The sequence below is a fragment of the Sphaerodactylus townsendi genome, linkage group LG07 (genome assembly GCF_021028975.2).
Source record: "Sphaerodactylus townsendi isolate TG3544 linkage group LG07, MPM_Stown_v2.3, whole genome shotgun sequence".
NCBI classification, from domain to species: Eukaryota; Metazoa; Chordata; class Lepidosauria; order Squamata; family Sphaerodactylidae; genus Sphaerodactylus; species Sphaerodactylus townsendi.
In genome coordinates, this window is record NC_059431.1 from 98,419,458 (window position 1) to 98,441,742 (window position 22,285).

At 44.0% G+C, this 22,285-nt stretch overlaps 2 protein-coding genes across 4 annotated transcripts in view; one reads left to right on the plus strand and one right to left on the minus strand.

Annotated features, from left to right (window-relative positions):
* LOC125436159 (low-density lipoprotein receptor-related protein 2-like) overlaps positions 1-4,083 on the plus strand; it is a 46,940-nt gene extending 42,857 nt beyond the window's left edge. The window contains exons 27-30 of the mRNA XM_048502873.1: positions 148-384; positions 1,730-2,252; positions 3,394-3,505; positions 3,713-4,083. Of these exons, the coding sequence (XP_048358830.1) occupies positions 148-384; positions 1,730-2,252; positions 3,394-3,505; positions 3,713-3,757 (917 nt within the window). The 3' untranslated portion in view covers positions 3,758-4,083. The remainder of the gene's footprint in view (positions 1-147; positions 385-1,729; positions 2,253-3,393; positions 3,506-3,712) is intronic.
* Positions 4,084-9,028: 4,945 nt separating this feature from the next.
* CLDN23 (claudin 23) lies at positions 9,029-18,419 on the minus strand. Of its 3 annotated transcripts, none has more exons than XM_048504030.1 (3): positions 18,263-18,419; positions 13,465-13,581; positions 9,029-10,390 (listed from the first exon to the last, which is right to left on the minus strand). In XM_048504030.1, exon 3 carries the CDS (start codon positions 10,381-10,383, stop codon positions 9,607-9,609), a length of 777 nt encoding a protein of 258 aa, XP_048359987.1. In that variant the 5' UTR covers positions 10,384-10,390; positions 13,465-13,581; positions 18,263-18,419; the 3' UTR covers positions 9,029-9,606. The 3 variants fall into 3 exon arrangements, with proteins under 3 accessions (XP_048359987.1, XP_048359988.1, XP_048359986.1); XM_048504031.1 differs by having other exon boundaries at positions 13,465-13,683; XM_048504029.1 differs by lacking the exons at positions 13,465-13,581; positions 18,263-18,419 and adding an exon at positions 13,158-13,374.
* Positions 18,420-22,285: the final 3,866 nt, after the last annotated feature.

The window sequence follows — 22,285 nt, forward strand, 5'->3', positions numbered from 1 at the left end:
GCATGCTTGTTGTAACAGTGGTTCCATCCCTGCATCTGCAGTGCTGTTCTGGCCATTAAGTAACCATACACTTCTGATTTCCCTGCCAGTTTGAGAGGGATACAGCGATGACTCTGAAGCAGTTAACATTTCTGCTGTTGCTTGCAGGTAGCAATGGCTGTGCAGAAAAGAATGGTGGATGCAGCCAACTCTGCTTACCAGTTCCAGGAGGAAGGAACTGCAAGTGTGCCCATGGGTATAACCTAGAACGTGGCACTGAGTGTGTTGAAGCAATGAAGTGTTTGCCACCATTCCGAGCTTGTGCGGATGACAGCAAATGCATTACAATGGCCCAAATCTGCGATCGTCGCCTCGATTGCTCTGATGGATCTGATGAGAGAGGCTGTAAGTCATCCCCAGTCTTGGTAGGACCCACTTCTTAATGTTAAGGTAGTATTCAGTGCCTCCCTCCTCCTCCCAACACAGTGGAAAATTAGGTTGGTAAGAACTGGTTAAGTGTGAAAGCCAGATAATAACAATCAATATCTGGAATGTATTGTTTGCTATTCCATGGTGGTATGAAGAGCAGTTTGCTTAACAATAAAATCACCACCATATATTTGCAGAACCTGCCACTGACCATCCACTAGCAAACAAACACGTTAAAATAAATGGATAAAGTTGAATCATCCGTCCCAGGGCGTGCATACGCCAAGTGTATACAGTATTTGTTCGGATAGTTCCCATCTTTTCCGGTTGCCGCTCTGCGCACGTTGCCTAAGTCGCACATTTTGTATCTTTGTGGTAATGAATGAAGGTACAGCTATTAACCGTCCAAGTGAAATCAGTGCTGGATGGAAAAGGACTATTTTCATAATCTTGAACATGTAGAAGTGGGCAGCGACAACTAAGGCATGAAAATGTCAACACAGAGTTGCATCTTCCAGCTATGGATGCACTCTGAACTAATTTAAGGACTGAAACACTTTTTCTGTTCACCAGTAGTGTTGAATGTTATATGAAGCAGATACAATATGGTTAGAAAAGTAAACAGCTTATGATTCAGCCGTGGTCTCAAAACTCATATTCCATTTTATGACACTACAATATTTATGGTTTTTGAATCGGACGTTCCTTACCACCACAGTGCGTGATGTGAAAAGTTCGGTACAGAGGCCAGACCAGTAAACCCAGTAAAGTTGCCAGATCTGGACGTCCCTGCTGCCCCATGGAAGCTTGCTGGGTGAACTTGGGCCAGTCGTGCTTTTTCTGTCTAACTGACTCAAAGGTTGTTGTGAGGATAAAAATGGAAGAAAGGCAAATAATGTGAGCTAACTGGGCGGAAGGGCAGAATAAAAATGAACCAGATACCTATCTAGTAGGGCATGTTGATTCCACAGACTTAAGCCAGTGTTATTAATTTCCTCTTCCAAGAGAATCTTGGGAACTTACTTGTATGTGATGAGGAGCAGCGGTCTCCAAATGCCCAGCATCTCGCCCAACAGATTTCCTCACGGACCTCGAGTTGGCCATGCTTGCGGCTAACTGCTCCCTCCCACTTCCTTCTCTCCAAGCATCATACCTGTTCTTAAAAGCTTATCTAACAATCTCTGGGATTTTTTTTCAAACCAATGTGCACTACAGCCTTTGAAAATATGTAATCTTAATGAACAGCTATCTTGCTGCCATTAGGTTGTGTCCACCCAGCTATTTTACGTTGATGACAAGTTTAACGGTTTTCTCCCTTCAGGCTCCTACCCTGACAGGGAGCGCTCACAGGTCACCGGGAGGCCACAGATCCCAAGCGTATCTCAGGCTGCTACTAAGACCACTTCTGGCAAAGCCACCGCCAAGGAACCCACTACTGGGGTTGTGTATGTACAACCAGAGATAACGCAGTACTACAAGAAAACGTCTAAAACCCAGAAAGTCACCACGGCAACAACACAAACACTTCCTGTGAGCAGATGGCAAAAGACCACACCGTTGACGGCACAGAAGCGGGAATGGCCTGTTGTGACACAAGCAGTGTTGATAAGTGGACTGGAGCCCCAACCTTGCAGCAGCGAGACCTGTAACATGAGGGGTGACTGCACCGTTAAAGGTGATACAGTGAAGTGTCACTGTTCATTGGGATATAGTGGGGAGTACTGTGAAGTGGAAGTCAGGTCTAGGTCAGGTCCTGTCATCCTGAGCATCATCATTATCTTACTGATTGCTATGGCGGCTGCGGCAGGTTTTATCTTTTTCTGGAAGCAAAGAACGCGAGAAAGGTGAGCCAGTTTCTTGGAACACATATGTAAGGGGGGCACTTGCATGTTTCGACAGTGAGAGGACTCAAATGCTTGTTCTGCAGTAATGGAATGGCAGGGCTTTTCACACTGTGACACCAGCGTGGTGTAGTGGTTCTAGCAGGGGAGCGCAGCTATCGTATACCCTTGACCAAAGAACGGTACCCAGCTTCTATCTGGGATAGTCGTCCTCTTCCACTGAGTGTGCAGCTTCGGGAAGGACGCATATGGAGCAGTGAGGGAGGTAGGGGACACCTGCCTACCCAGCCAGATTAGCCGAATCAACCCTGGTGATCAATGGGGTGACAGATGTCACAGCCAGATCACCCTCACATCCGGTGTAGTGGTTAAGAGTGGTGGACTCTAACCAGGAGGACCAGGTTTGATTCCCCACTCTTCCACATGAGTGGCACACTCTTATCTAGTGAATGGGATTCATTTCCCTGCTCCTACACATGAAGTCTGCTGGGTGACCTTGGGCTAGTCACAGTTTTTCAGAACTCTCTCAGCCCCATCTACCTCAAAAGGTGTCTGTTGTGGGGAGAGGAAGAGAAAGGAACTTGTAAGCCATCCTGAATCTCCTTACAAGAGAGAGGCAGGGTATCAATCCAAACTCTTCTACTTCTCCCTTGTAAAAGAGGGAGTAAGGTAGTAAGGTATTGACCAAAAAACGTGCCGAGGAGGAGCTCAGAAAATGGTGCCGAGGAGGAGTTCAGGGAAGGGAGAGAGGCAGGGAAAACACCTTAAGGGGATCATATAGCAGTGAAGCAGTTTTGAAAACATTTTAGTCAAAAGAATAATTTTTAAAGGAGATTGACTGAAAACGCTTTAAGGCTGGAAATCAAAAAAAATTCAGAACCAAAGGGGAAAAACAATGTGGAATTCTATGGGGGAAATGTTTTATTTCCTGCCTCACAACATTTTAAAAGATTTGTACAGAAAGGCCCACTCCAATTTGTGATCCTTTTAACTTCAGATCTTCATAGCAAAACAGTCTTCACTTGCAATATGGCATAGATGGAACTATGGGAAAATTGTTGAGCCTTTGTACTGTCACCATTGTTTTATAGCAGCATCAGGGCTTCAGTCTGTTAATAGTTAACTTTTGTCCTTCTTTCTCAAGGACTTCAAGTACATCATCAACTAGGTTTCTAACCTATCAGAAAGACAGAGAGCTTGAAGAGAATGTTTTAGAGAATGAAACTGTTATCAATGATGCATATGAACCAGAGCAGGTAAAGGTGCTGGCCAGATCACAGTTGTAAGCCTAAAATAGCATCCTCTGTAACATGAAGGTGCAGCAAGCTTTTGGGGCTGCACCTGGTCAGCCTATTTAACCCAGCCTTCTCAAAAATTCAGTGCTCACATCTATTTTAATGAAGAAAAACAAATGGATCTGTGGCAGCACCACTTGGGCTAAAACTTGTTTCTTTCTCCCACAGGAACTAAGAGCCCCCTTGCCAACAGACAAAGGCACAGATATATAACTGAAAATAAAATATTTGCAAATACTCATACTCTTGTTCTTGAAGTGCAGATTCAGGAAAAAACAATGTGTTGTGTAGCATTCTGTCTGCATACTCCAAAACTAAATAACAACAGGGCTCCATGGATTGAGACTACTACCACAACATCATAGGAGATAGATAATAGAAGATATTTACATTGTTTTTATTGCCAACTCATACCTGGTTTATGTTTTTGTGGCATACTTCAGAGCAGCATGATCTTGTATTAATAGAAATTAAGCCATTAGGCGTTCTCTCTCCCAAATCTTGAACAAAAGTTTGCCATGCAACTAGTTCTGTTTTATATCCACTATATTAAAGTATCCATGTTTACTTTTTTTGCAGAAAGCTCTACAAACCAATGTCTTCATTGCCATAGAGTATCTCAGAAGTTAGGCTGCCAGAGTGTAAAGACTCTGTGCTTCAGCCAATAGATGTCTTTCTTTAAAACATTGTATGTCAGCCTCCCCCCCCCCCCCCCCCCCCCAGTTCGGAGTCTCCAAGGTGGCAAATGTGAAAACATTTCAGACATTAGAAAACATTTAAAATACAGATATTAAATATATAAAACAAAAAACAATGCTAATAGGAATTGTTGAAAGAATATCAAACAAAGTTTTCATCCACTAGCAGATGACAAAAGATGTACTCTGACCCAGACAAAGGTGATAGTAGACAGAACTCAACATGCCGGACCTTCTTTGTCGTAGAATGCTTTGCCTGGGTCCTAGTGCCTACCAGTTTGCAAAAGGCAAGTACTGATGATGTCGTTCAATGAACTATAAATGCTTTTGTATCAAAGTACCACATCCAATAATGCACAAAATGGTTTTGCAAAGGCAGCGTGTAAAAATAAATGATAAGGGAGGAGATGCAGATCAGAGTCTGAAAGCAAAGGTAGGAAATGAGCAGTGTCCAATTATGGATTGCAGTCACTTAAAAAAAATCACTAGTGTTGCAAGAAAGTTAACCTCATTTTGGGGTCTATGCAAAAAAATTTGGGGGTGGGCGTACAAAAAGCACAGAATTCCAATCTCCTTTTTAGAATGCCAGTTGTAGGTACAAACACTGAACTGTCAGCTAAAGTTAAAACGCAGTCCAGCACAGTCACACATCAAAGATATTAGAATCAGATGCTAAGACTCTGACATAAGAATGGACCTGTAATTATTGGTCTAATATAAGTAGCATCATCTCTTTTGAACTGCATAAAGCAAACACCAATTTTTTTTAGTTAAGGGGTAGAGCATATATGCTTGGATTCTTCTCAAGCTCTGGAAGTAGGAAGTATTGATACGCTCTCATGCATTTTTTAAGCTATTAATAACAAAGATTTCTCCCCTTTGAATTAAAAATATGGAGCTTAAATGCTTGGAGTGAGAAACAAGTGTTCTGCTCCAGACTTTGGGGGGTTTCATCCTTTACTGCTTAGAAGCAACAAGCACAAACAGTTGCCACTGATCCAATACTTATTGTGTATCTCTGCAAGTACTAACATAGCTCAGCATGGTATGAGGGCTAAGAGTGGCAGTCTCTAATCTGGTGAACCAGGTTGGTTTCCCCACTTCTCCACATGCAGCCTGCTGGGTGACCTTGGGCCAGCCACAATTCTCTTCGAACTCTTTCAACCCACCTACCTCACAGGGTGCATGTTATGGGAAGGGGAGGGAAAATGATTGTAAGCTAATTTGAGACTCCTACTAGTGGAGAGAAGTGGGTTATAAATACCAACTCCATTGCTTGTAAGATGAAAATTTAATTTTATTCAAGCCATTTTAAGTGCATCTGTTTAGGTTATACTTTCTCGCCATAAACCAGCCTCATTAAAGACTTTTCTGGGTCTTCAAGTCTTCATGCCCATGCTATAAAATTTCACTTTAGCACATAAACTATCTTTATTCTATTCTTGGACTCCACTTTGGTGGTAGTGGGAAGACTTGAACACAGTCTTGAAAGGAGGATTTTTGAACTTGCTGAGTGGGAATAGCCAGAGTCTGCTACAGACTCCTCTGCCAGGGTGTTTGGTAACCAAAGCAGCCTGCTGGCAAAAGCCCAAACTGGCTATACTACCCAGCATGGACTTATTTGTAGACTCAAATCTGGAAGTGGTCCCACCTTCTCTGCTTGGATCAAATAATGAAGCACCATAATCTCATTTTTCCTAGACCTGGCGTAGCTAGATATATCAGATGCAGAGACTGAAAACAATGGAACATTATTATAGTAACAGAATCTTAATATTTTAAATCATTTCAAAGGAAACAGCCAAGGAAAACTGGCCACAAAGTAATGTAGGAATCATTCAGAACTTTTTTCTTTAATAAGCATGAACTCCATCCAGTCTGGAACCACTGAAAAGATAATTTATAACCTAGATCCATGGCTATTCAATGGCAGCTTCTCTCTTCCCCCACATTTCCCAGGTCATAAATTTATTCGGTGCCCATTGGCCATCAAACACTTTTAGCCTATACAACCAACCAGTCCTCAGGTTCAGGAACTGTCAGTTTTACCAGTGTTCTGCAACCAATAGGAACTGCCACACCAAGATTTAACTGCCAACTTTGCTTTAATAAACTGTGATGGTGGTAGGGTTTGTGTCTCAGTGTTATTTTTGTCACCTTTAGTATCTTATTCAATATTACTGGGGTGTACTGCCCAGGGGGACATATGGGGTCAAATGTCCCCGGCCATTTAGTCACACCCCTACTCTTTCTCCCTGGGTCCATACACTGACTTCAAGACCTGGTGCAAAAAAAATGTTTGGTTGTGGTGGTGGAGAGCGGCCACCCGTGCGGGGGAGGGGGAGTGGAAAACTCAGATTTTGCACCAGGCTACATTTTTCCTAGATACACCTCTGAATATTACCCATGCTCCTGCTTTTCTGTGTATTGTTTCCCACAAAATATATTTCATTCCTAGGATAATTTAACCTACATTTATCATCAAAAATCCCATACAAAATAACAACCTGCTCTGAGGAACTGGAAACTTGAAGGCAAAGGGGCAGAATGACCATTTAATTTATTGGTAAATTTCCCACTTGGCTGTGGCCATGTATGCCCACTGGAAGCCAGGAACAAGCTAAGCTAAGATCCAGTGTCTGAGTACCCACTTCGCTTGCTCTCTCCTGGGCTGCTCTAATTTCCCAAGCCTCACCTTTGGCAAGGATTTTTTTTTAACCATACCTCCATCAGAATTTGGAAGAGTCCTTCAGAGCTCATTAAGATTTCTATTGGATCACTGTTTTTTTTGGTTCTGAGAATATGGTTCAGTAGCTTGAAAAGACCACCTCTGCATCTTTGAACAAATCTCAGGGATTGGCTAGTTTTATAACGGCACCAATATGGGGATGGACCCAATTACTGCTAACAGGATGACAGTTTTCATAAAATATCTTTCATGTAACATCTTAAGTTATTTGATACAGAGAGAGAGTCTCATTAAGAGTGAAATTTCAGTGCAGAGGAGATTATGGTTGGAAAACGATTCATTAAAGAGAAGTCAGGAACAAACTTGTAGCATGTCCATCAGAATGTACAGTGATCCAATGTGTTACATATTGTTTAATTTCAGTAATGGATAGCTAAGGCAAATAATGCTAGATGCCTTTTTGAAGCCCAGCTGGTGGGGGGGGGGAGTGGGGCAGGGCAGGGGAGTCTGTCGTCCCTGGCCTCGGAGAGCTACTTTTATAAGCACTGAGGCCGGAGGCCGGGGGCAGGCTTGGGGAGATGGGGCCACCTAGTTTAAACACCATTGAAAGTGATGCTGTTTGGGGGTGGATTCCAGCATTACTTGTTTAAACTAGGGACTCCCGATTCTCCTTTTAAATCCACCTTAAAGTGAGAATCTGGGATCCCCAGTTTAAACAACATTGAAAGTGATGCTGTGACCCCCAATTGGGGAGACTGGATACAACACCATAATTTTTTTTCACAGCAGTAATAAAAGATTTTGAAAGCATTTTGAAAACGTTTTCAATTTTTTTTATTTTTGCTGCGTGGCAGGGCCCATTGCTGTGTTCAGATTTGTGAGTTGGGGCATGTTCTATAGTGTGAAAGTGACTTTGAAACAACCTGGTGTAAAAAATCATTGTTTGGTCACGGTGAGGGAGGAGGCCACCCATGGGTGTGTGTGGGTGTGTGCGTGCAACAGCAAAATTCAGATTTTGTTCCTGGGCTCCATTTTCCCTAGATACACCTCTGGGTATCAGATACTCTACCCTGTATTTTTTGGACTGTAAACTTAAAATAACGTGTATTTTTTTGGACCGTGAACTTAACACAGATCTGTGCACTCTGTTGATTAATCCCCTACTATCATCAAGAAACATTCATCATCCTGCTTACATAGTTTGCTTTTTGCTGAATGATGGTAACCCTGAAATCACGATCTAAGATGCCTCTTTCTTGGCGCTTATTTTTAAGAGACAACAACTGCACTTATTGCTTTTATTAACCAGGGTCATTCATTTCTGGGATTTTAAGCTGCTATATATCGTAATTTACTATATTTGTTTATGCCAATAAAGGCGTGAGATGAAATGAGTAAAGCTAGAATCACTGTATTACTTTTAACAAACTTCCTCTGCATAGGTGAACAAAATTTAAGTCCAATAAGACCATAAAGAGCAAGAAAATTGACCATGGTATAAACTTATATCCTGCACAATTTTTTTATCCTTAAAGTGCTATTTGAATTTTGTTTAGCTACTCCAAACTGACACACCTGTCCTCTTGAAACTGTCTGCACAAGTGAACATTCCATAGCTTCTAGCTGTTGAATACATATTCTGAGTGCCTTTGTTGGAGTAAACAGTGGAGGACTGAGCAGAAAGAGGTCTTTGTTTGAGGGTACAGGATTTCACCAGGCATACAAGATAGATAGGTGGGGTAAGTGAAACTAGTGCATAAGTGATTCTTCATTGTGTATTGCGTTTTCCTGTCCATTTGTAAACAAGATACTTTCATATGTCCTGAATACACAGTCACACCCTGCTGTGATGTGTTCTTACAGTGCAATCCTAAACAGTTACACCCTTCTGAGTACACTGAAGTCATAGAAGGGCACTGTTGCTTCCTGAAGAATATTCTAGATCCCTTCCCTACCTTTTCAGCTTTAATGTTCTAAAATGGGAAGTTTCTAGTATTTTTGCTTATGGAGATCAGAAAAAAATGGAGGTACTCCATCCAATTGATCTATGAGGAGTGGACAATGAATAAAATTACAAAACCACTGGAATAACTGGCAAGGAACTTGGCACTTTTAATTCACATCATCTCATTAATTAAAGGTACTGAGTTCTTGTGCTTACAAAAATGAATGGCTTTGCTCCTGATGAAAAAGATTACTTCTCCTAATTATGTGGATGGAGACATCGATAGGCTTGGATCCTGTGGGGTTTTTTTTTCCATGGAGCATCTCTTCTTCCACTCTCCCATCACACCAATGTAAAATAATCTTTGACAAAACAGAGTCCCCCAGAACAGCATGGGGACACCAGTGAAAATCACTCAGTTTTTCCATTCGCAGAAATTTGCTGCAGTCATTCTTTCCGCAGTTGTGATCTGATGTCTAACATTTAATGAAACATCAACTGAAGAAACTGTACCCAAAAAATGAAGCTCTGAGATCCTCCAGTGATGCAAGAAATACAGATGCTGCACCCTGTTGTAGAGAGGTAGGAAGAAAATTTGACTGATAGGAAACTCGCTGGTGGACATGCCTCCATTGGATACTTTACTGTCCTGACATGATTCTGTAATAACAGTTCCTTCTGAATCCCACTTGAACCTTGTGCTCCCTTGCAAAGGTCTCCTTGAGTAGGGCTATAAATCTGAGTCACAGGGAGGCCTGCTCCTGTAGCTGTACTTACTGGCCCGCTCATCCTCCAATACATCAAGAGCATTGGTGTAGGACCTAGGTGTCGGAGTCCTGTTATACATTTCAAAATCTTTGTTGTCAAAAGAGGAAGCAACGGTTGTGGAGGTAGCCAGGTCTTGCTGTTTGGCAGGTGGATAATTGTAATTTGCAGCAGCTTTCTTTAGCTTGCATTCCTTGTAGCACTGAGAAAAGCTGATGGTAAGGGAGATGCCCCCGATAATTTCCAGACAGCTACCTAGGTAACCAAGGACCAGGCAGTAGCCTACCTGCAAAGTGCTGCCAGATGGTACGGGCAGGTTGTAGAGTTCGTGGTTGTACCAGGAGATGGCAATAAGGCTCAGCAACCCAGAAATGAAAAGCGACAGGCCACCCAGTCCAGCCAGCAGGAAGTGGGGTGTTTCTGTCCAGCAGCGTACACCCAGAGAAGCCACAACAAGTCCTAGGACAAGGACTGCCAGAGCGGAAGGCATGAGCCCTTTGGAAACTTGCACAGGTAGCTGGGAAAAGTAGTTGAGGCTGTCTTCTATGTTGCACGTGGTCTCGTGGATGCTTTGAGTTTCCTCACAGATGTCCCAGATGCCCTGGTGCTGGATAATATCAGAAGACTTGTCAGGGATCCGACTCACATCCCTCCAGTTGGGAGCCAGAGTGCTGGTCAGGTTCAAGATAAGGCCGCAGGGACCTAGTACGATACCCACAATCATGGCTGCCGGGGTCCGCATGATGTGCCTGATTGTGGAGGTGGAGAAGAACTATTAGTTTTAAATACATTTCTGAACCTTCTTTCCCTTAAGGAGAGACCCTTTCCACATGAGGGTGACTACAGAGGTAAAAACGCTAGCCTGAAAGCCAGGGGCTTCCCATACAATGAAGAAGAGGTCATGTTCCTAGGGCCCTCTAAAGGCCAAACTAGACATTACTGTGTCCATGAGTCAGACTTGCGGTGGATGCCACCATTTTAGATCTGAACTTAGACCATTTAAAAAATGCTACAAGTGCCCAAACAGCCCAAATGCAGCACTAATATTACAGCCTCCACTACAGGTCAGACCCATGGAAGTGGGAATGTCTAGTTTAGCCCTCTGCTTAAGTGTGCTATTGGATATTGCCCCCCATGCAAACCAGGTCCTCTGACAATGCATCCTGCTGAAAAAGGTAGTGAAACATTTTTTTGTCCAAGAAAGATGGCTGTGAATCACCGCAGGCCACGGTTGCTGCTCAGGAGCTGATTCCAGCCTCAGTAAGGGCGGAAGCAGATAAGTGGCCATGCTAGGACAGGGCGCACACCAGCATAGCGGCTGCCTGCTGCCCACGTCAGAGAAGGGGAGGGTTGCTGAAGGAGCAAGCTATCCTTTGTGCCGGCCATGTGCTTGGGCTGGCTAGCAATTTTCCCATCCACCTCTCCGTGTTTTCAATAAATTGTTAATGGATGTTACATCATCATAGCCATCGGTGGGTTTTGACGCATGGGTATTGTTCTGGAAGGGCCAGGGGAGGGGAGCTAGGGAGCTACCCCCTCGCTTTGAGAACGATAGGAAGTGGCAAGAGGCAGCCGCCCTGCCGAACAGGGCATCTGGAGAACACCTCTTGCCAGGAGCGTCCACCCGGCAGACCCCCACAACAGAGCGAAACCTCTGGACGGGGCATCCGCCCGCAGGAGCTTCGCTGTGATGTTTAGTTGTCCAGATCAAGACCCCTGCTTGGCCTCATGCTTCTGCATGATTAATAAAGAGTGGATATGGCCAATCTGATCTACCCCAGCCAAATGTGTGGTGTGATCACTGAATAAGAAAATTGCTCAGGGAATCCCACCCTCGGACAGCAACCAAAACAAAAGAAACTCAGCAATAGTTATTAGTGAAGATGCTGAGGTGTAAACAAAGGGGTGGGGAGAAAAATATGGTCCTTAGAGAAACATACTTTATACAGAGGTTTGAGGTTTGGGGCAAGGGCGTGAGCTGCTGAAGTATGACTGCTTTAGACATTTTAGTATGAACTGTCAGTGGTTTTTCTTTTGAAACGCAAACCTCTGAATTTTTATCTATTTACTTAAAACATTTCTATGGACCCCCATATTTAAAACATTTTATGTATTTTAAAATTCTCTGGGGTCCCAAGATGGCAGGCATGAAAACATTCTGGACAGTAAAACATTGAGACAATTTAAACATTAAAATCGTGTTTAAAATAGATATGTTTTATTTGTTTTAATTACCTAAGTGCAAAAATATGGAAGTGGGGGAATAAGAGTTATGGAGGGAACTCCAAACCAAACCAAAAAGACTTCACCCGTTGGCAAAAGACAGTGATGATGGAGTCATAGGAATCTTCCTGAGGAGGAACCTCCATAGTGTCAGCTATATAATGCTTCACAGAGCCTTGAATTGGTCCCAGAAGCAAATTGGGAGTCAGTGGGCCTTTCCCCACTTACCTTAAGCCCCGCGCTACTCTCTTCAAGTAGTTTGGGGTCCCCGGGCACTCCCCATGACATGGGCGGTGACAGCGCAGTCGCCCGACGCTGCTGCTGTCGTGCCCCCTCAGCGCGTGGCATCCCTGGCGCTCTTGTAAACGGCGCCTTTTGATGAGGTCATGGGGACGCCTGGGCACGCACCAGGGATGCCGCACGCTGAGAGCAGCGCGCGGCATAGGGGGGATCCTGGTGAGTGGGGAAATGCCCAGTGTAAACAGATCAAGACTGGAGTGTTATGATTCCTATGTCCCATTTCAGTCAATACATATGAAAGCAGTAGATTAAAGCAGAACCTGTGCAATTTCTGGGCCTAAAACATGCTTTGTGAACAGGGACCTACTGGGGCTCACTCAAACTTTCAATCTCAGAACTACCACGCTCTAAATTCTAACTGTAAACAATTGCGGATTGACAGAAAAAGACCTTTCATCAAGATTTGGCTGGTTTCTGTTCTGCTCCTTAGCCTCCCAGCTGTGACATGAGCCCACCCCAACTGAACAATATCCCCACTTTGGGATGGAGCTGTGTTGCCAAGTGAAATAATCCAGTGTGCTATGGTTTCCCATATGTGCCAAGGTGATTGCCTACCGCTGTCAGACAATATCAGGGAAAAATAACCGTGGCAGATGAAGCATCTTTTAAGAAGCTAGCTACCTTGTAATTGAGGAATGCTTGACCGAGTTTCCAAACAGCCCCAGGATACCAAGGAAAAGACTTAATAAAGGCTGGCAGCCCACAGCCCAGCAACAGAAATACCTCAACAATTTGATACTACCCTCCAAGCTCTGCAATTGCTCCTCCAATCTAGATCACATTCCCTTTGGATCACATTCTGGAAGAGCTCCTGAAAAGTCCGCTCTTACTTCTGAACACTTTGTCTGCCTCACCTAATACCAGTAAGCTTCCCCCAAGTGGATAATCTCAGCAGGTGGCCGATTCAGACTTTTGCTGCCCTTTCTCCAAAGCAACAGTGGTGCTATTCAATTTTAGCCAGAAAAGGCCTGCTTGCACAGTCCCTGCATTTACCTTCTCAGGGGCCTGCCTTGCCCAAGCGGCCCAAAAGCTCGGAATCAGCTTTCCAAAGCCAGCCAGCTTTGATCTGGCTGCGGCTTGTTGCAGAAGCACCGGTTGTATCTGTAGCTTTTGCTCCTCTGTACGCCCAGTGAAAGAGAGCTGGCTGATTTGACCGAAACCTCAGTGTGTACAGAGAAACTAAGCCGGCGCTGCGGCCAAACTCGTTCTGAGTGGTATTTTTTTTAATAGGAAAGAAGAGGAAGGAGGGAGGGAGGGGGTACAAAACATAAGGTGGAACAGTGGAATCAGGAAATGTTACCTTTTACAGGTGATGACAAACCAGCGGCTTCAGGGAATCCTGCCAGGAGGGTGTGGTCTGGTTTCGAACAGCTTCATAATCCCACGTGCCACAGTGTGAAGGTGGTAATTTATATTGCTGTGAGCAAAGGTCTTTGTTTGAACCACAAAACATTGTAACACTTGAATCAACACTCCTCATGCTTCATTCATTTGAAAAATGAGACTGAAGGGCTGGCCACTGAGAAGCAAAGGCGAGTTTTATTCCTTGGTGAATTTCATGTCATAACCCTTCAAAAAAAGGTCACATGACCCAGGACACTAAACAAACATTGAAATAAATGCAAACAACTTATAATAAAGACTGTGTACATTATCCAGAAACCATTTCCTTTCATACCACTCCTGTTCTTCTCCTATCAACTTAATTGGCATTGCCAACTTTTCAACTGGCCCTACAGTAGTAGCTGTGCCTTTAATAGCACCCAGATATACAGACTTCCACAGGTAGTAACAGTTTACAGTGCATCTCTGTAGTGGTGGAATTGAAATTTCCAAAGAAATACTGATCTTCATCTGCTGACTTCTCTGTGTGTATTTCTGGTCAGTTATTGGGCCTTTCCCCACTTTTCCCTCGGCTGCCGTCGCTGCGCGCAATTCCCAGCGCGCGGCATTCCCCTCGCGCGCCCGGGCATCCCCATAACCCTGCGGTCATCAAAAGGCGCCCTTTGCAAGAGTGCCAGGGATGCCTCACGCTGAGGGGGCGCAACAGTGGCAGCGTCGGGGCGGCTGCGCTGTCGCTGCCCCTCTCATGGGGAGTGCTGGGGACCCCGCGCTACTTTCCTCAAGTAGTGCGGGGCTTAAGGTAAGTGGGGAAAGGCCCATTGTTATTTCTTTATATGCTGCCTCTTCAAATAGCTGCTTGATAAGATGATGAACTTTTAGGCGTTTCTGCCTTTGTGCAACACCTAGCTAGAAGTCCCATTCCAAATAAATAAAATATCCTGGGGATCTTTTTCTCTGCTGCTTCAGCCATTCTATATAGTCAATTTTATCTCTCTGCTCTTCCCCATTTTGCCCAACAACACTGTGAGTAGGTTTTGCTGAGATAGAGCAGCTGACGCATCAACCAGCAAGCTTCACAGCTGGATTCTGAGGCCGATATTGTAATGAGGCTAAAGTGGAGTGACATTGACTTTTTCAGAGCAGGTTGAAAGCTTGGGGGAGCCCCTGGACCCTGTCTTGCTGTTTGAAAAGCTGTTGGGAACAGTGGCTAGGAGCTCCTTCTATCATGCATCTGATATGCCAGCTTTTTCATCACCAAGTCCTAGACTCAGCTCTTCTGTTCATGCTGATCCATGCTTCTGTAACCTCATGGCTGGATTACTGCAGCACGCTGTATATGGGGCTGCCCAGAAACTCTTAACTGGTCCAGAATGCAGCAGCCCAACTGTGGCTGGTGCTAGCCATTGGGAACATAGGCTGCCCGCTTTGACACAGTTGCCTCGGCTGCCCGCCTGTTTCTCAGAGCAACTGAAATTGCCGATTATGACCATGACGACCTGAGACCCACATATTTGAAGGACTGTCTCTTTCCATATGTACCTGTGCACCCGCTATAGTCATCAGGTGGCCATTTATGGGCTATATACCACCACAGAGTGGCCCGTCTGGCACCAAACAGAGCTCAGGCCTTCTCTGTCATGGCTCCAGCTCTACGGAATGGGCTTCCTGAAAAGGTGAGGGGGTCTCCCTCGTAAATCTTCAGGAGGCACTGCAAGGCCTGACTTTTGAGGGGGTTTAAATGGCAGGCATCTTTTAAGGAGGCGGGAATTTGACGTTTGCAATTTTATATTTGGTTTTAGCTGAGGATATTTTAGATGTTGTTTCAGAAAAAAGATGATAGTATGGTCAGTTGAAGTGCAGCAGTTGAGAAAATTGTATGCTTTTGCATTAGAATATAGTCCTGAACAAATATGAGAATTATCATTCATTTTCACATGATGCCTTTATCAAAAAGATTATGTTGTATAATTAAACTGAATGTCAAAATGTATTGTTACTTTCAAATGGACGGCGGGGGGAGGGGAGGAAAGCAGGGCTAGGTTGGCACTAGGACCCTGGCAGAACATTCTACAACAAAGAAGGTCTGGCATGTTGAATTCTGTGGTGGAGGAATATACAATCCCACTAACATCATTTTCTGAGACAGACTATACGCAGGGGTAGGGAACCTGCGGCTCTCCAGATGTTCAGGAACTACAATTCCCATCAGCCCCTACCAGCATGGCCAATTGACCATGCTGACAGAGGCTGATGGGAATTGTAGTTCCTGAACATCTGGAGAGCTGCAGGTTCCCTACCCCTGGACTATAGCTATTATCATAGTTGCCTTGATCACAGAGGAAAGGCAGACTATAAATGTTTTAGTAGGTCTCTCAGATCTGAAACTAACTACTGTGCCATTCAGGCTATAACATAACATGGAGGGCTCCCTCTACCCACAAGTGCCCTGAGGAAATTTTCCCTCCAAAATTCCAGCTGTCAGTTTATGCTGTGACTGAACAGTCCCTTTGTCAACTGTTTTAATAAAACAGTAGCATAAAAGTGTTGTACTTTAGGTTGTATTTCACCGTGTGCTTTCCCATCTGTATAATAATTTTTAAGTGCTTCTACTGCTCAGTGTGGGCACCTCTCAGCCAGGCAGAGGTCTGCTCTGAGAAACCACAAAATTATACTTCTGACAGAAGGGAAAGGGTTTATTTTATGGTTTCTTAGAGGCACCAAAGGATGTATAACTTTAAAAGAGGAAAAATTAAGTTTATATTTACAAGAACAAAAATGGTTTCAGTAAAATAGGAAATATTAGGAAGCAAGTAGTTGGTAAGTTGAGATGTTAATATATTCAAGTTGTTACTGTAACTTTCTTTGTATTCGGTTACAATATAGTTCAGGTCTCTAGCTTGGTTTGTTTAAGAGGTTACATTCAGACTGGTATGTACAGATATTTACACTTAAGTATTGGTGAAATAATATTCAGTATTCAGTTTTCCTTTTTCTTAGTTAGAAAGTCCTTCAGATTACCCTCAGGGAAGTATTTCAAAACAGTTTTTCCTCACACAAACTGTAAAGACAATCCCTCCATTAGATATGTCTTCCCCCCATGTTACTTTACAGAGCAGGAATTAATTCTATCTCTCAGAAAATCAATTTCATTTCTTTTCTCTATTAGAAACCCACCACTCTCATAAGCTTCTCTACTTAAGAATCTGACTGTGAATTCCTTTCAGAGAAATCAAAATAACAATCTATGTGTTTTTTTAGTGGGACTGTTTTGTTACACCAGGGACTCAGTACAGATTCCCATTCAATCTGACTTTCCAGTCCCTCAATCAGAGTAGCTTTAAAACCAACCAGAGAACGGAGCTTACCACACACATCTGCTCACTTTGAATAGAACTCCACTCAAAATCTCTTCACACACTGACTAAAAAACTCCTTGCGTGATGCATTCCAACTGCAGTAAATATGACCAAGTGTTGGAATTTGTCACAATTTTTACCTACCAGGTCCCAAAACACTGCCCGGAAAAAAAACCCCCATCCCCTTATGGACAAGGAAACAGCCATCGCCAGGCCATCCTTTTGGTGAGAGGCCAGAACAGGTAAGATTATTTCATTTTCCATTCCTTTTCAACATGCAGCAAATCCTGGCCTCCTTCACTTTTAGGCTGAACTTTGGATTATACTGCACTCCCCACCCTCACCCCCAATCCTACACACACATAATGATTTAATAGGTGTATGATAGGCAGAACACCAACTGGTGCAGTTTCTTAAAATTCTATCTCTGTGGCAAGGAAAGCAGCTCTTGCAAATTTTTAATTCTCCTGCTACAATCATAGAGCAGTGCCTGCATTGTTTTTACATTTTGCAATTGCCCCTTCCTCACCTGCTGTTTTTAAAAAAAGCTACTGAGGGGAGGGGGCGTAAGTTGATCAGGACTGATTGAAAGCTCTCTTGCCTTTTGCTTCAGCAGCCTCTCTTTGGCAAATTCAAGAGAAGTCTAATCCTGGGTACAGGGTTGATCTTAGTGATTCTGATGCTCCGGGCTGACTCTACAATGGGGTCCCAGAGTCATTGCTGACCCAAGACCAGGACCAAGCAAAGGGTGGTCCTCGCCTTGTGCAAAGTAGGCTTGAGCTCTTGCTGGCACCAGACAGGATGGGTGTGAGCTAGGGTTACCAACTCCCAAGTAGGAAATATCAGCAGAGTTGGAGGTGGAGCCTGGCGGTGGAGTTTGGGGAAGGACAAGTTTTGAGTAGGGAGGATCCTTAGCAGGATCCTTTGGAGTCCACTCTCCAAAGTAGCCATTTTCTCCAGGGAACTGATCTGTATAATCCAGAGATCAGCTGTAATGCCAGGAGATCTCCAGCCCTTACCTGAAGCTTGACAATCCTAGTATAAACAGTGGCAGCAGCCTGTTCTTCTACCCCCTCCTTCAGGGTGAGGGGCCATGATGACTGGTCAGTTCCCCTCCCAGCATGGAGTCAAGTGTACTTGCCCCTGTTGCCGATTGGCTAAGATCATACCTGTTAGGGAAGCTTCTGGAAAACTTTGTTGTTAATGGGGGAAAGTTATTTTTATGTTATCTGGGTTCCTCTGAAGGTCAAAGAACATTAACTCTCTGGGAAACGGGCCAGAAACTAGTATTACATTTCATGGAGCCCAAGTTGGTTGACTGGAAACAGAGGGAAAATTACCATCTGGGGAAGTCAGGCCAAGCCTGATGGGGAGAAAGATAGAGTTTGGCCAGCTTACCTTGCATGAAGTTCTTCAATTTGAGCAACAGTTTGTTAGAATCCAGAAGCAGAACTAACTCTGTAGTGGCAAAATCCAGAAGTGAGCAGACTTTGTAGTTCCCCAGAACTGCATTAAGCGAAACACACAAAAGGAGGGAAAGAGAAACCAGCATTGCTGAGTGCAGGTCTGCACCGTGTGACCGTTTAAAGTTGAAACGGAAGAGGTGTCATGTACACTAAATTAGGTTAGATTGTGACTGCTGTAGAACAGTGTCAGGTTACTTGAAAGGCTCAGGCAACAGAGAGGGGTGCTTTCCCTCCCTTTGAATATGCAGCCAACAAAAATAAGCAAAACACTTGTGACATCTTAAAAAATGACAGGGTTTTATTCCAACCCGCAGGCTGTAGCTCATGAATAAAACATTGTGAATTTGCTGCTATTGACTAGCAGGGCTAACCTCTAGAATTAAAAGCCAGCAGTTGATGGCGATGTGAATCAGGATGTCCCTGGTTCAAATCCTGCAAGGGCCACAAAGTCATTGGGCAGTCATTGGACAACCACTCATCTCTCTGCATGTAATCCATCTCAAGTAGGATTGCTAGCAGGCCTGGGGAAAAGTTCTCCTGTCCCTTAATGGAAGCTTGCTGGCTGACTCTCTCAGCCTAACCTACCTCCCAGGGTTGTTCTGAGGATAAAATGGAGATGAGGAGAATGATGTATGCCACTTAGGGTCCCAAGTGGGGGAAAAGGAGGTGTTTAAAAAATTAAAATAAATAAATAAATAATAGAAGCTTGATGTGCAGAAATGGGCAGCCAAAGCTTTCCACATAGCATAGAAGTAAATAACATCACCAACATCCTAGTAAAGTTGCCAAGTGTGTGTTGAGAAATTCCTGGAGATTTGATTGGTTGCTCCATATAAGGCGAAATAGTTTCTAACTAGGCAATTTACTAATCTAATTAGACAAAGAGCACATACCCTATTCAAAAATAGAACTTATCTATTCCAGCTTGATAAACACCAGATGTCTGTAGCGTATACTTGCAACAGCAGCATTTTTCAGCTGCCAACCCTGGCCTTTGACACTGGCTTCTCCGCCTCACAGTCTAAAGTAGACTTTGCTATCTGTTTTCTGTTTTTTCCCCAAAACAGACAGCACCATTTGTCCCCCACTACATCCTAAAAAGCCTTTATTAAAGGGGCAGAATTTTTCCCAGGACCAGTTTATTTGCAACCCTAGCCATAAGTCTCAGTGAGAAAGGTGGAAGATAAATGAATAAATAAGTAGATTACTGACACTGAAAAAATGCAAAATTGTTAAATGAATTGCAAATCCAAGCAGACCGTTATAGGTTCTCTAGAGGATCTTGTGGCAACGGCTTCAACAACCAGCTACCTGTGTCATTGTTAATACCTGCCCTGCCCCACCTGTTTTTTCACTAAACACCTTTTTCATCCCTTTTTCCAGTCCGGTAGACTTTGGCTGCATGTTGAAGCCATTTGAGACTTTGGCTGTATCTGTATCTCATGAGATAATTGTTCTATCATTGCACTGTAGTGGTCATTCATAACTAGATTTTCTTTGTGGACAAAACAATCTGGTTGTGAATGACTGCTACAGGATACTGTCCAGACAAGAGTGGATGCACCCACTGCATGCCCATATATATGAGAATCTGCTTGGGGGTTAATAACCACATTGCAAATATGTCATGCTCCATCACAGAATTCTCAGCTTCCACTTGAAGAAGAGTAAATCTAGCTGTTTTCCTTCCAGAGACGTAAGGGGAAATGTGTAAGCCATTTTTTTTGTTTCTACTGCCTTCGAAAGAATGAGGGAGGAACAGCAGTCTGCTAGAGCTGATTAAGGCCTTTTGTGCATATAGCACCTACCCCATTTCAAATATGTTTTTGATTCTGTCATTTACCTTGATGTTTGTCCACACTCCCCTCCTCAAAACATTGTTTTCTGGCCACCGTATTGTTCTCACTTTTTCCACTAATGCACTGCAGTGATAATACATAGCTTCGCTGATTCAATGGCCCATAAAAATGGTGTGTGTGGGGGGGAGCAAAAACAAAAATGGGAAATGTTAAGAGGAGAGCGGGAGAGGAATGAGGTTTGGAACCAAAAATATGGCACAACAAGCACCAAAGGGGAGGTTTGGAGACCAAATAGGAGGTGTGGAAAATGATCAGTTGTTTTTCCAGGTAAGAAAAGCCTATTTTGCCAGGAAAGAAAGGCCAGGGTGTGTGTCTGCCGCAGAGTTTTTTGCCCCACAGTTGACTCTTCACTGCTCCCCAGTTCTTTTTGGGATTCGAGGCAGGACCGGTGCATATTGCCCCAAATGTTTCTTCACAAGCCTGGTGCTTCTCCATTTGCACCACAAACTCTTCTGCAATGTCTTCCGTGCAATGTCTAATTGGCAGAATCTCCCCCTGTTCCCCCCACCCACTTTGACTATTTTAGTTTTACAAAACACAAACCAGGTGCTGAGAATTGGTGCCCTCAGCCCCCCCCCCTCCCCACCCCCCGGCCCGGTCTAAAATCATTATGTGTGCAATAAAATCGTCTTCCTCCACACATCCCTGTCTAAAATCTAAATCTAAAATCCTTGCATGTGCAAGAGAATCGCCGCCCTCCTGTTCATGGTGCCTGCATGTAACCCATGCCATTTTAGTATTTTTTGGTTTTGTTGGATCTTAGAGCCCAGGGGATAAAAGCTCACTGAGCATGTGCAGTTGGTAAGCTTGCTTACTTATTACTAACTGCAAGAGCCCCACCCTCCTCAATTGATCTGGAAAAAAAATATCCTGGTTTGCCTTAGTCATATGCTGTCTTTGGGTACCAGCTTTCCACAGCCTGCATTCTTAATACTAAGAGTTCTTCTGTGGCCAGCAGAGGACAGCAACTGCTGGCAAATAAACCAGGCCAGGATTTTTTTTTTTTTTAAAAAAAAGCATGTCCAGTAATTCAGGCAGAGTGTTTCTCACCTAGGCTGCAGAAATGTTGGTAGCTATTGTGGGAAATTAGCAGTACAATCCTAAGAACATTCTTCTGGGAACAAAACCCACTTTATAAACCTGAGTAGGATTCTGAGCAGAACAATTGTTTCCTAAGACAGTGCTATTGCTTCCGTTTTAGGACATTGTAAAATTTTGCAGCAAACTTGCTTGATTGGCGAACATACCGCGGTCAGCAGACACAATCCCTCTTGAGCCAACCTGTGCTCTGTTCTAATGCCTCCTCACGTGGCTGTTGAACAACTTAGCAGCTGCACAGGGGATGTGCTGGGAGAGTTTTGATTCGATTCGCCTTGTAGGGCTTTTGTGAAATCAGTTCTACCTGGGGTCAGAGAAGGAATCACTGGTATATATTATCGAAGTGGAAAGGGGCGCGGGGGTTGGGCCCCATGGGGGAGGGGGCAGGTCCCAGATGCCATTTTGCCCCAGGCTCCATCCCCCCCACACCTCTGGTCGAAGGCTTTCTCATCTGGAATCAGCTGGCTGTTTTGGGTTTTCCAGGCTGTATGGTTGTGGTTTTGTAGTTTTTGCTCCTAACATATCTATGGCTGGCATCTTCAAAAACATTTCACAATAAGATTTGTTTCTCTCCTCTCACAACCAAGAGAAACAATCTTACCGTGACATGCCTCTGAAGTTGCAAGCCATAGATGTGGGCAAAACATTAGGAGCAAAAACTACCAGACTATGGCCACACAGCCCAGAAAACCCAAAACAGCCAATCATGGTTATGTCTACAGGAATGACCCATTTGGGTATTCCTTCCAGCTATTCCTTCATAAGACAGAAGCTCATGACATTCTGTGATTGGCTGCATGGCAGCCATTTTGTGGTAATTTTGTGCCCTACAGATGGCAGCCATTTTGTCTAGTTTCAGAATCCAAAGTTGCCCACAGGCTCAGCAAAGCTGGGACCCCTGAATCAAACTCTTTCCAAAACCCGCCTAAGCTAGGAGACACCACAATCAAAGCCAGTTAAAAGTTCCTTAATTAAGTACAGAAATACATATAAACAGA

Coding starts and splice junctions, on each gene's coding strand:
- CLDN23 (XM_048504030.1), bottom strand. CDS start 10,383: ATGCGGACCCCGGCAGCCATGATTGTGGGTATCGTACTAGGTCCCTGC.